Source organism: Macaca thibetana, chromosome 2, assembly GCF_024542745.1.
Source record: "Macaca thibetana thibetana isolate TM-01 chromosome 2, ASM2454274v1, whole genome shotgun sequence".
NCBI classification, from domain to species: domain Eukaryota; kingdom Metazoa; phylum Chordata; class Mammalia; order Primates; family Cercopithecidae; genus Macaca; species Macaca thibetana.
Genome location: NC_065579.1, coordinates 74,389,545 through 74,403,760, shown reverse-complemented (window position 1 = coordinate 74,403,760; position 14,216 = coordinate 74,389,545). Strand labels below are relative to the sequence as shown.

At 37.5% G+C, this 14,216-nt stretch overlaps 1 protein-coding gene across 2 annotated transcripts; it reads left to right on the top strand.

The window, feature by feature from the left end:
* The first annotated feature begins 8,191 nt into the window (after window positions 1-8,191).
* RPL22L1 (ribosomal protein L22 like 1) lies at window positions 8,192-13,751 on the top strand. 2 transcript variants are annotated; one of them, XM_050778281.1, is made up of 4 exons: window positions 8,192-8,511; window positions 10,297-10,389; window positions 10,553-10,674; window positions 12,146-13,751. In XM_050778281.1, the coding sequence occupies exons 1-4, from the start codon at window positions 8,503-8,505 to the stop codon at window positions 12,288-12,290; spliced, it is 369 nt and encodes a 122-aa protein (XP_050634238.1). In that variant the 5' UTR covers window positions 8,192-8,502; the 3' UTR covers window positions 12,291-13,751. The 2 variants fall into 2 exon arrangements, with proteins under 2 accessions (XP_050634238.1, XP_050634239.1); XM_050778282.1 differs by having other exon boundaries at window positions 8,436-8,511; window positions 10,300-10,389.
* The last annotated feature ends 465 nt before the right edge of the window (window positions 13,752-14,216 follow it).

Below are 14,216 nucleotides of genomic sequence, written 5' to 3'. Positions count from 1 at the left end.
CTGAAGCTTCATTATTTTAAAGCCAATTGCCTGAAAATATATTGCAGAATTTTCCCAAATTGTAATACCGTGATACATGCATATAAAAAAATCCTTAATGTCAACACACTTACACTACATGCTAAATAGTCAAGAAAAAAATGGAAACAGTGGCATCCATACCGGAATCTTGCCATATTTTTTCATTTTAGAATAGAATTTGGCAGTCTCATTTTAGAATCCTATCCTTAGATTATATCCGAAAGCATTCCTTTGGCATGGACCCCAAAGATAGTTTTGGAGCCAGGCATTGATGTAGAAGTTCACCAAACGTATTTAGGGATAATAGATAAATTCATAATGCTCTTTTGGGTACATTGAAATGTTTACATACTGACTTCTATAATATGAACTAGGAACACATTTACTATGAGAAAATATGGCTCTTAAGCAGTGTAAGAGTGAAAATATAAGCATATCTCCATGAACAGTATATTGTACTGATCAGCAGTTCTCATTTTAATGTCATTTAGGCATAGTATTTCACAGTTGTCAAGCCTTTTTTCTGCTAACATTCAGACAAGTAACAGGCAACAAAGATTTAAGAAAAATTTATAGCGGAAAACCTTAAAAATTGAGACAATTCAATCTATTTATTAAATTTTTTCTCTGAATTGGGTATATGGCATCATTATTTGATTTTAGCAGGGAACATTTGGATTTAGCTTATGAAACACAGGTGTTCTACGGGAACATGGCTTGAAGCCAATATGTAATTTAATGTTTTTCCATTAAACAAACATCTGAACACCAACTTAGCTACCAAGTGAGGTCAAGTGCCTGAAAAGTACTGTATACATCTAATAAGCATGCTTTCTTTCCGTAAAAGATGCATCTTGCGAGACTCCGTCTCAAAAAAAAAAAAAAAGATGCATCTTATAGAATGGATACCAGGCTTTCACCTGCTAGAAACATACTTGTTGCCAAACTTTGCTATCTACCACTATTCCCCTCCTTAGAACAGGTAGAAACCTATTTTACAAAAGAAAAAAAAGGTTACTGTATTTATATGAAGTCCCTAAAACTATTTCTTGGTATTGGTAGACTTAAGTTTATCTCAGATCAAGATTGCACTTTTTAAAAAACTCTGGACTATTTTCAGCAATGACTGAACAGCTTGTCACCCATCATAGCTGTGATCTTTTTTGAGGAGTTATTTATTGTGGTTAATATCTACTATAAATAAGCACTCTTGTGCTTGTTACAAAGCATAATGCAAATTACTAGTTCCATACTAGTATAATGAAAATGACTAGTTCTATACTATTATGTACTTTGTCCTCCTCCCCAAAAAGGAAACAGTTTAGCATTGTCTAAATCTAGTAGCACTTTTTTAGTAATACATTTTTTTTCTTAGATACAGGAGAACTATTGCTTTTACTTGCAGAGACTCAAATGTTTTCACTAAAACTTTAAAATTCTAAGATATGTAGTATGGGTATTACTAATTGTGCATTTTACATTTCAAAAATAGTTAAAATTCAGATGTTAAGTCTTTGACTTAAAAAACCTTAAAATGTAGATAATACCCTAACAATAATAGCTTTGTTATATTATTAAAATATATTTGTCTGTTAATTTCATCAGTTGTATTAAATAAAAATAAAGTTAACAGCTTGCACTATTCTTGTATATCTACATCTTTAAAACAATTTCATACCCGAAAATTGTATGACTTAAGTGTATGTCACTTTAAAAGAAAATCTAACTTGTTTTTATTGAGTACTTTTATATTCTAGGTCCTCACGTAGTGCCCTAGCATTATGGGTGGGACTATTAATTTCTAAATATTAGTTTGAGGTTTAGGTACAGTGTTATTTTTAAATGTTTAATGTTTTTTAAACTATAAAATAGTCACTCAGCAGGTACAAAAGACTAAAGACATTTTCCTCTCTTCATCCCCTTCCTATGTGTCCTTCCAGAGATATTTAATGTAAGAGAGGGCAATGCTACTTCCCTCACCCCTGATTTCCCAGGGTCTGAGGTGTTTCTTTCCTACAAGCTGGAGTTGCTGTTCCCTTTCCACAACATGAGTGGTGCGATAATTTCCTGAAGCAAACGCTTCACCCTTTTGCCAGTCCTCACCGTGTCTAATCCACACCAACTGGACATGTTCATTTCTAGGTGGCTCAGTGGTTTCTTCCTTATACACTGTACCATTCTAGAACATCCCTCTTGCTCCCTGACATGTGAGCCATGCCAGAGATACCATGGCAGTTGTCACCTTGTATCTATGATCATTACAAATACCCATAATCTACCAGATCCACAATGCAAAGTTGGGCAGTAAAAGAAGTACCAGTTAAGGTCTTCTAGCCTCTATCCCCACTCCTTTTTGCCACTTGCAGATTCGGTAGCCCAGTTACCCAGAGGGAGGCATAGGAGGGAAAAAGAAGACTGAAAAGGGCTAATTATGAGTGTGTCTCTTACAATTTACCTGCATCTTATCCTTCCCCCATCCCCCCATCATTAAATCATTAAACATTCTATCCAAATAGAATGCCCTTCTATGGAACCGCGTATTTGGAAACCATACTACCTGTCTAAATTATTCACTCCACTGGGAACTTAAAATATCTGTTTCCCACAATACTTGTAGTCATATCAGTTACAACCACTGGGTGTGTATTGGTTCAAAAGGACCTACCTACAAGGTTATATCAATCCATTGTCCAATTTGAGAGGTTTTTTTTTTTTTTTTTTTTTTTTTTTCTGAATCCAGTTAAAATAATTTTTGGCTACACCCAGGGACACTTCCCAGGACCACAATGACTTGTAGTCTAGTGCCCAAGAAAGCCAAAAAGGCCCAGCAGATCCCCAACAGATTCTAATGGAGAAGTTCATCGACTAACATTCATGGTGTGTATGCATTTTTCCTTCATAATTATGTGAGTTTCACTTAATGTGGCTGTCACTGTAGCTCATTTTAATTGCTATACAATTAATGAGGTAAATCTGTTGCACATATATCAAATATTACCATCCTGATGTTAGAGATTTTCTTTCCAAGGCAAATAGAACTTTGACACAAAAAAAGGGCATTTAGTGCATAAAGAAAACAGCAGTAGCTTCTATAAAGCAGAAATATTAAAAACACTGTGTTACCAGTCCCAAGTGAAATTAAAAACAAACTAGAAAATAAAAAGGTCTTTCTAACTAGAAATTTAAAACCTATTATGCAGTGTACAATGAAAAGGGAAATACAAAAATTAAGGAATTCCTGAAAGATAATGAAAATACTATATATCAGAATCTATGTAAAAGTATTATCAGAGGAAAATTCATTGCCCTACCATCTATATAAATAAAAATGACAGAATGAACATAAATAAATAGTAAATCAAACAGCTAGAAAAATAAACCAAAAGGAAGCACACAGGAGGAAGTAACAATAACAAAAGCAGAAATTAATGAGATGAATAAGAAAAATAGCAAATAGATTAAAATTCTAGTTATTGGAAAAATTAAAATAGATTGATCATTAGCTATTATTTAATAAACATGAAGAAAGCACAAATGCAAAAATGGGAAATGACAAGAAGGAATCACTGATAATGTAGAGGAAATAAAAATAAAACAAAACTCTGCAAATCTATGCACATAAATTTGAAAACCTAGATGATACAGTTTCTTAGGAAAATATGGTTATTAAAATTGACCTCAGTAAAGACAGAAAGCTTAAACTGTAATTTTAATAGAACTACAGAAAGTTGTCAAGAAACTGTCCCACAAAGAAACCAAGCTGGGGTTGCTGTTCCCACAAAGAAACCAACCAAACAAAACGGGGTCCAAATGGTTTCACAGGAGAATTTTACCAAACTTTTAGAGACCATATGGTGCTAACGTTATGTACAATGTTTCAGAATAGGGAAAATAATCTAAATTCTTTTTACGAAGCAAGTATAACTTTGATCCTAAACCTGTTAAAAATAACAAAAAATATATTGAAGCAAAAATCCTAATATAATACTAGTTTTTAGACTCAAACACCACATGAAGAAAGTAATACACCAGTGTCTATCAGAAATGTAAGAATGGTTCAATATTAGAAAATCTATTAATATAGCTCACTATCATAGGACATATATTAATATATTGGGAAATCTTTTCATAGCATTTACTATATTAATAGGTATAAAGGGAAAAAATAAGGCCGGGCATGGTGGCTCACACCTGTAATCCGAAACGGATGGATGGCTTGAGCCCAGGATTTGAGACCAACTTGGGCAACATAGCGAAACCCCGTCTCTACAAAAAAATACAATTAGCCAGGTGTGGTGGAGCGCACCAGTAGTCTCAGCTACTCAGGAGGCTGAGGTGGGATGATCACTGGAGCCCAGGGGGTGGAGGCTACAGTGAGCTGTGACTGCGCCTGCACTCCACCCTGGGTGACAGAGCAAGATCTGTTTCAAATAAACAAATTAAAAAATTGAAAAAACATGATTTTCTGCATAAATGCTGAAAAAAATTTAGGTAAAACAAGATCCATTCTTAAAAAAATCTCTTTAGAAAATAGAGATGTATGAATACTTATTTGATGTAAATGTATTTATGTTTATATATGTTAACATGGTACACCTAACAGCTATGTGTGTGTGTGTATACATATGTATAGACATGTGCATATATATGTGTGTATGTCTTTGCATAAAATTCCAAAAGCTAGCCTTTTCCTTGGTGGAGAAATGCTGAAGGCAGTCTCACTAAGGTCAAGAACTAGACAAGAATGCTCAATATCTTGACCCCCATTGTTTTGGAAGTATTAGCCAGTACAAGTGGACAATAGAAAATAGACGTATTAAAATTTTAAGAATAAAAGAAAAAATAAGACTATTTTCTGTTTTCAGATGATCTGATAGTATATCTGGAAAATCCCAGATAATCAATGATAAAGCTAACTCAAACAATAAAGTTGTCCATCAAGGTAGCAGGAAATAAAATTAACATGCAAAAATAAATAGTTTCATATATACAAATAATAACCAATTAGAAGACATAATGAAAGGAAAATGTTCAAAGCCTACACAAAGAAAGCTATAAATCACTCCCAAAAGACAGAGTTGACCTGAACAAATTCCATATTATTGGTTGATAGCTAGTTAGTAAGATGATAGTTCTACCTAATTTAATTTATAATTTGAATACAGTCTTAATAAAAATACCAAGTTTTTTTAATGAAGTTAAACAAGTTGTTAATAAAGTTCATACAGAAATATGAACGTGCAAGAATCACTAGGAAAATATTGAAAAGACAGAGCTGAGTGAGGACTAGCATTACCAGAAATTAAAACATATTACAAAGCCTGTATATCAAAACAGTGAGGTACTGGCAAGTGAAAAGACAGATCAATGGAATAGAATAGAAAATCCAGAGTCTAAAATGCATTTCTCCAGAGAGCATTTGCCTTTGCTTCTGTCTGGTGTTAACAATTCAAGCACACTTTAAACTACATACTCAGTTTGGAGCTTTTTCATGCTATCTGGGCAGAGCTAATTTAAGCTCCAAACATGTAGGATCATGGCTTGTCATTTCTGCTCCCTAAAAATTATTTTACTTTTCCACCAGCTCAAGCATACATTAAAAAATTATTTATAAAACTATATTTTAGGCCAGGCACAATGGCTCACACCTGTAATCCCAGCACTTTGGGAGGCCAAGGTGGGCGGATCAGTTGAGGCCAAGAGTTTGAGACCAGCCTGGTCAACATGGCGAAATTCCTACTAAAAATAGAAAAATTAGCTGTGCGTGGTGATAAGCACCTGTAATCCCAGCTACTTGGGAGGCTGAAGCAGGAGAATTGCTTGAACCCGGGAGACAGAGGTTGCAGTGAGCTGAGATTGCGCCACTGCACTCCAGCCTAGGCGATAGAGCAAGACTATGTCTCTAAAAAGTAAATAAATGCATACACAAAAATAAAACTATATTTTAGCCATTCGTAAGGTTGTTACATATGGAGGAGTTTTTCTGTATTTTTTTGCTTACTGATCCATTTACTAAGGCTTCAGCATCATATAGATCCAATGACTGAAGTTTATAATATATTAAATACATATCTATCATCTATTACAATATCTTATATTGAAAGAGCTGGAAAGGCACACTCCCTTTCATTGTTCTAAAGTGTCTTGGCTCTTTTCAGACATTTATTGAGTCGTAATTTAGAATTAGCTGTCAACACAAGCCATAAATAACAAAATCACGTACTTTGCAGCAACATGGCTGCAGCTGGAGGCCATTATCCTAGGCAAATTAATGCAGGAACAGAAAACCAAATATTGTACTTCTCACTTATAAGTGGGAACTAAACATTGGATACTCATGGACATCATGGAATGTTCTCAACACACAAAAAAATGAAAAATGTTTGAGGTGTTTAATATCCAAATTACTGTGATTTGATCATTACATATTGTATCCATGTATTAAAATATCACATTATCCCATGCAATATTATATATAGAAATATATACAATGATGATGTATCAGTAAATTTTTACAAAATAGACACTGGGACTACTAGAAGTGGGTAAGGGTTGAAAATCTAACTATTGGGTACTATTTTCACTACCTGGGTGAAAGGATCAATCGCACCACAAACCCCACCATCATTATATATACTCACGTAACAAAACTGCACATGTACCCTCTGAATCTAAAATAAATGTTAAAATTATTTTTTTAATTAGCTGTCAAATTTTTAAAAAATAACTATGGGGTATTGACTAGCATTGTGTGACTATATACATGTGCACACGCGCAGTTTGGAAAGAACTGAATTATTTACAACTTTTAGTCTTCCCATTTGCACATTTCTCGTTAATATTCTTAAGTTTTGGGGGTTTTTTTGTTCTAATTGACATATTTTTCCCTCATTACAGTTTCTAATTAGTTAGTTATTTGGCGATTACTAGTTATTGTGAAACAGGTATGTTTTCATATCCTCTTTGTACAAATGGCTTAATAGTGCTTAAGGAGTTTATTGTTAAGACATGGAAGACTGCTAAAGACAAGCAAAATAAGAATCATTTCTGCTCCTCAGCTTAGGCAGCCCTTGAGGAGGAAATGCCAATGGCTCCCTTCTATCTCTTTAATGTTTGGAAAAAGAAATGTAATTATTGTGGCTCTTAAGGCAGACAACTAAAAAATCTTGTTGAAATGGATTTCTTCTAGGAATTCAGGGCATCTCTTCAGACTCCACAAGTCATATGCTCTATTAAAGCATAGTTTCCACGATAACTACTTGCTGGCATAAAGGCCATGAACAGTTCTTACTTTCTGGGGCCATTCTTCAAATTAACAACAAAGTCCACCCCATCCCATACCCCTACCCCTAGGTATGATAATTTCATCTCCACGAAAACGTATTACTGCTAAACTCAAGGGGTTTAGCATGCCACCCTTCTAATCTGATGTCAATTTACAATCCTTCAAAGCTCAAAAGCTACTTTTTCCTTTTGTCAGCAAGACACTTCCACCTTCGTATGTCTTGTACATACTGATAGGTCACAGCAAACATTCATTGAATTTTAACTGGGGAGCATTTTGGATGGAAATCAAGAGACCTGGGATTAACTCTAAAACCCATGATAAATTATACCAAACGAATGAACAGGAAGCAAGCACTACGTGTTTTTCTCTTTAAGACAGAGTCACGCAGGCTGGAGTGCAGTAGCAGATCTCGACTCATTGCAACTTCCTCCTCCCAAGTTTAGCAATGTTCCTGCCTCAGGCTCCCGAGTGGCTGGGAATACAGAAGCGCACCACCACCTGGGCTAATTTTTTTTAAATTGTTTGTAGAGACGGATTCTCCCTATGCCTATGCTGCCAAGGGTGGTCAGGAACTCCTGGGCTCAAAAGATCCTCCGGTCTCGGCCTCCCAAAGTGCTGGGATTACAGGTGTGGGCCACCACGCCCATATATATATATAAATGCTTTTTTTTTCCGAGGACCTGGTCCCCGAAGAACCGATTTCCCTCAACAGTCATTTAGAAAACGAGGACCACAGACAAAACACAAATAGAAATAACTTTTTGGCTGGAGGAGTATAACTGCAATAAAAGAGGAGATCCCAAAGCAACCTGAGACACTGTCTTGCCCTGATTGGAAAGGGGATTCCGGTGATTAGTGAAAGATGACCCCTGCATCCCTCGCGTGCGTCCGTATCCGGGAGCAGCCACTTGGTAACTGTAGGGACCACTGCGATCAATCAGCTTGTACAGCCAGGAGCAGAAACCCGGGAGTCAGTTCAACCACCGCCACCCGCGTGCGCCCGCGGAAAGCCGATTCCGTACTGGCGTCGGGCAGCGCACTGGTTTCCTAGGTTACCGGCCTCCGCGCTCCTCCTGCTTTCTTTTCCTGGAGGCGACAATCTGACGTTCTCAGCGCGTGACGCAGCACGCTTTGGTATAAATACAGACCGCTCTGTCGTAGGTTTCTCTCTGCTCGCGCGGCCGATTCGCAAAATGGCGCCTGTGAGTGAGCGATGTCTTGGTGGGAGTGTTGTGCGGCAATTTAATGATTTTTGCTGTAACGAATTTTGCATCTGTCGAGTGGGGACGTCTCAGTCGAGATAAAGGGAGGGGAGTAGTGGAGGCTGGGTCAGAAACACAACCAAAACGCGAGGATCCTGAATTGTTTTTCGAGACTCCTGGCATCTGCCATGCGGTCTAGTGGAGTTGGAGCTGGGCTCGGAAATGGTTTAGAATGGGTGGTTTTGGACACGTGGGAAAGAGGGAGGCACAGCTGTAAATTGGCCGGTGGTACTGCAATCTGAGCCATTTATTTACTGCCTTGCGCCTGATAATGCTTTTGCCCCTCTGGACTGGGTAGGAGAAAGGTGAGTAATCCGGCCGGTCTGACGACCTGTGCCCCAGGCCAGAGGGAACTCCGAGGCGCTCAGCTCCCGCGATGGCCGACATCACGGAAGTTTCTGAGAACTTTCAGTTGGGGAAGAAGCTCCTCTGTGAAGTAATTTTTAGAAAAGTAAAAGCCTAGATTCCGGCAATGTGAAATGAACATGCTTCAGATATTGTACTTAAGTCATTAGTAAGGGAACCAGTAAGATGTTAAAATGTTCCTAAGAATATCTGAAAAGCTAGGTATATATGCGTAATTTACAGAAAAAGTTAGGATAAAATTGCTGGGCTAGCTACAAAACTGCGTAATGCCCAGCATGGCCATAAACCCTACAGGGTTATCTGTTCCATTAGACAGAAATTGTTTGTGTCTCCCAAATTAACTTCTGCGCCAACTGAGTGATTTTCTTTTGGTACATGTTACCGTGCTACCTGAGAAAGCAAACTAAGGTGTAATACTTGGTAGCCATTTGGGTGGATCTAAATTGGAGGTTATCATCTGATAAATACTGATTTGTTTATATTCCAGTGAATGTACATGATTACTGGCTACCGCAACATTTTGCTTATGTAGCCATATAATATGGTCTTGGTATAAAAGGTTTGGATATGGAAAATTTAAGTTCCACGGTGTTGGCTTTTCTTTTTTTTGAGACAGAGTCTGTCCCCCAGTTCGGAGTACAGTGGCATGATCAGGCTCACTGCAACCTCCGCTTCCTGGGTTCAAGCAATCCTCCCGACTTAGCCTTCTGAATAGCTAGGATTACAAGCATGCATCACCACACCTGGCTAATTTTTGTATTTTTACTAGAGATGGGGTTTCACCATGTTGGCCAGGCTGGTCTCAAACTCCTGACCTCAAGTGATCCTCCTGCCTCAGCCTCCCAAAGTGCTGGGGCCGCGCCTGGCCTTTATTTGGTTGTTTTTAAAAATTTTTTTTCTTTCTTTTTTTTTTTTTTTTTTTTTTTTTTTTTTTTTACCGAAGTCCTCTTCCCTTGCCTATAACAACGTAAGAATTGAATTTCCTAGACATAGATGGATGGAATCCTAGCTCTGGCACTTAACTGTGCTTGGGCTAGGAGGTTTACTAATCTATTTCCATCTGCAGTGGGGTGGCAGTAAAGCACGATAGTTTAAAATTGAACATCGGTGGTATGGAAAACAATGAAAGTCCATAACCTTTTGACAACTTGAACATATTAGGACTTGGTTAGAGGTTCACATCAATCCCGGGTCCAATCCCGGGTCGGTGGGGTTTTTTAATTTTTATTTTTGTTACATTTCTGTATATGTAACCTCACAGTACATTGTACGGATTGCATTGGTACAAACTTTAAAATTGTTTATACCAATTGAATAAATTGTTTTATATAGCTACATAATTATTTCACATTTATGTAGCAGAAAGACAAGAAGCCCAAAAGGTCAACCTGGAAGTTTAATTTGGACCTCACTCATCCAGTAGAAGATGGAATTTTTGATTCTGGAAATTTTGTAAGTATCATTCTACTTGGCTCATTTTTATAATCTGAGTTATTTATAGTGGTTTAAATATGTAATATTTGATAATAACCTAAGCTCTATTCCTAGGGTACCTTCCCTAGTGAATATCTAGGGTTCTCTTCCCTAGTTGTGCATTTTTTCTGTTTTAAAATAGGAGCAATTTCTACGGGAGAAGGTTAAAGTCAATGGCAAAACTGGAAATCTCGGGAATGTTGTTCACATTGAACGCTTCAAGAATAAAATCACAGTTGTTTCTGAGAAACAGTTCTCTAAAAGGTTGGTACCTTTGCAAATTTTAATAAAATTATAGTAGTTTTTGGAATATTTCATAGAATATGTAATTATTACGCGTATTCTGTTTATATGCAAGAATAAATAAGAGCTTACTAAAGGCCTACATAAATGGGAAATTCAGTAAATGAGTGCCAGTTGCTGATTCTAGTTGTAAGTGTAATTTATTGCTAGAATATAGGGCAGTTGTGTCCATGGTCCCGGTCCCATAAATTACAGGCCCTGTAAATCCGAGTTGTATATAACCTTTAATGCTGAGTACTTTAGTATTTGAGTGTGTTAAAAGAAACATGTCTAATGTGTACATACGAGGATTGTCTCAATGATACAAACCTTTTCTTACAATTTTTTAAGGTTTTAGTTATTTATTCAGGAGAGGTAACTGATCAGAGGCAAAGTCTTAACATCTTGCTGCCAGTTTTTATTTGTTCAATTTATTCACCATATATTAAATACTTCATGGGCAGCATAGGACTGGGTAACTGAACAGCGAACCAAGCAGGCGGTTTAACCACCACCAAGAAACTTCTAGTGGAGAAGGGAGAGAGTGAAATGGAATTAATCAAGCAGTGATAAGTGCTGTAAGGGCATAAAGCTAGTTGCAAAGTTTTTGGGTAAGTTGATAAGTTGTTCAGGAAATGAAATGCAGAAGTGAGCCTTGCAATTGGGGGATAATTGTTACAGGCAGGATGAACCAGAAGCCTGGTGGATTAAAGTAATAGTAACAAAGCCAGTGTGTCTGGGGTGTAGTGTTTTGGGAGGTATGCATGAGGTGGGAGGGTGTCTGGGGAGCAGATCTTGAAAGCCATGGAATGTGTAAGGGGAAGCAATTGTTTATTGTGGCTGAAAAAGACTAGGGTGATACATCTGGTGGAAACTGAAGATATAAGAGCTGATTTCAGTAAGAGACGATGATGGCTTGGACTAAAGTGGTTGCAGTACATGTTAACTGAGATTATAATCACTAAGGATTCAGAGATAAAAATGTAGTAGCTGTCCTCAAGGATCTTACAGATAATCAGATAATTACTATGAAGTACAACTCTGATTACATTAGATGTAGAGAGGGCCTAAGAATTTTCAGAGAAGTTGAGACTTAATGAGCATAGTAAGAATTTAACCCTATTAATAGGTTCCCTCTTGAGCCAGGGTGGAATTGGGAGTTAGGGGGCTTAATAGTGGTGAAGGGGGTGTTAACATTTTCACATATATATACACACACACATAATATATTTGAAGAGTAAAATCATATTGCTTAAATAATTTGGCTGTGGCAGTATGACAAGAGGATGCTACCCTAACAGTCTTGCACAATGCATAGTGTGAAAGGAAGGATGAAATATTTTGGAGGAAGCTAGGTACAGAAAAGATGAAAATGATGTATATTTTTCATACAATAAACCTTTACATAGTAGGAATTGTATTTCTTAATGAAATTTATGTTTTTATGTTAAAGGTATTTGAAATACCTTACCAAGAAATACCTTAAGAAAAACAATCTTCGTGATTGGCTTCGAGTGGTTGCATCTGACAAGGAGACCTATGAACTTCGTTACTTCCAGATTAGTCCAGATGAAGATGAATCAGAGTCCGAGGACTAGGCAAAGGCTCCCCTTACAGGGCTTTGCTATCAGTGAATAAAAAATATTATACTCTTAAACTTTTGTCTCATTCTTTTATTTGAGTATGCTGTTTACATGATTTTAATTTCCATCTGATAATTTCTATCAACAGTATTTAAATAGCTTATAGCTAGTAGAATTTTTTTCCCAGGATTTCCAAAATCTTTTGTGTACTCAGGTAAAAGTAGTGTTATATAGGAAATCTTTTTTTTAGACAGTCTCGTTGTGTCTCACAGGCTGGAGTGCAGTGACTCAGCTTCCCAAATAGCTGGAATTACAGGTGTGTACCACCATGCCCAACTAATTTTTTGTACTTTTAGTAGAGTTTGGCCATGTTGGCCAGCCTGGTTTTGAACTCCTGACCTCAAGTGATCTATCCACCTGGGCTTCCCAAAGTGCTGGGATTATAGCTGTGAGCCTCCGTGCCTGGCCAGGAAATCTTACTGTAGAACAATTGTTTATATAGCTGTATAAAATGTATATGATTGTCTTGGCAGTCTCAAATATCATTTTTAATAGTTTGTAAATGTAATCTCAAGTGCTTAGAGCAGTTCTTTCATGTAAGTTGCTCTGTGTTACTCTTCTGCTTCAGAATTTGCTCTTCTAGTTAGCCCAAAGACGCTGGGTGTGAGTCTTGCTGTAAACCAATGTTTAACTGCCGATTAGAAAGCCCTCACTGCCCACCTTGTAGGAACCAGAAACTCAAAACCAAATCTCAACTCAGCTACTGAATCTACTGTGGTCCTTGTCTGAAAAATTAGTTCACTTGGTTGGGAACTTGTCTCAGACTATCTTCTCTTTCTCAAAAGCCCCTACCCCTACACTGGAATGTTGGTTGTCTATTAAAACTTAAAAGTGGATGGACCCTTTCTCCCGAATAAAGTGACCTTTGAAAGCTCTAATCGAAATGGTTTGGCAGAATGCATACTGCAGGAGATTGGGGAAGACGAGAATGATGTGCCTTTTTGTACTACTGAGCCTGATGCTGCCACTGCTTCAGGTACTTAGATGAGTCCTGATGCCAATAGAATTGTATTGCCAAACGTATCTTGACAGTTACAACCTAATCTATGCATTAATTGGTTTGGGAATTGCTTGAAATGATAGTTTAATTGTTTTAATGCATTTTCCTAAAAATTTAAGTGCTCCCATCATCTTTGTGCAATACCTCAGTGCAGCAACTCCTTGGTTCTTGAATGACTCAACTTCCTAACTTGGCTCTACCCCATTTTTTCTATTTTTCATGTTTTTCACAAATAGTTAACCAGGTACCTACTACTGTGCACCGCTGCAGAGCATTGAGGATGTACGTGATGGTGAGTAAAAACACCCAGCCTACTCTGCTGTGTTAGTATAATGAGGGAAACTGATCAAATCACATGCGAACAAATTTGCTGCTACCAAAGGAAGGGCTTAATAAAAGGAATTTCATCTGGGAAGTCAAATGAAGTTTATGAGCACTTTGTAGAACAGGAAAGGTAGACAGTATCTGGGAAGGGGAAAGTAGGGTGTTCCAGACAGAGGGGGGAGCACTTCTGAAGTTCTCAGGGCATTGGGAGTCTGGTTGGCCAGAGTACATTCTGGACTAAATGTGATCATGAAGATAATCTGGAAAAGTAGAAGCTAGCCAATGCAGGACTGAAGTCCATGTTTTCATCTTGAGAGCAATGGGAGTAATGAAAGTAATGTGACCTGATGAGATGAGCATTTTGAAAAAGATCAGACTGTATTGTGGAGAATGGACTTTTTGTTGTTTTGTTTTGTTTTTTGAGAGGGAGTCTCACTTTGTTGCCCAGGCAGGAGTGCAGTGGCATGACCATCGCTCACTGCAACCTCCACCTCCCAGGCTCAAGTGATTCTCGTGCCTCAGCCTTCCTAGTAGCTGGGATTACAGGCGCCTACCAC

Coding starts and splice junctions, on each gene's coding strand:
- RPL22L1 (XM_050778281.1), top strand. Junction 10,390..10,552: donor TTTTTGATTCTGGAAATTTT/GTAAGTATCATT, acceptor GTTTTAAAATAG/GAGCAATTTCTACGGGAGAA. Junction 10,675..12,145: donor GAGAAACAGTTCTCTAAAAG/GTTGGTACCTTT, acceptor TTTATGTTAAAG/GTATTTGAAATACCTTACCA.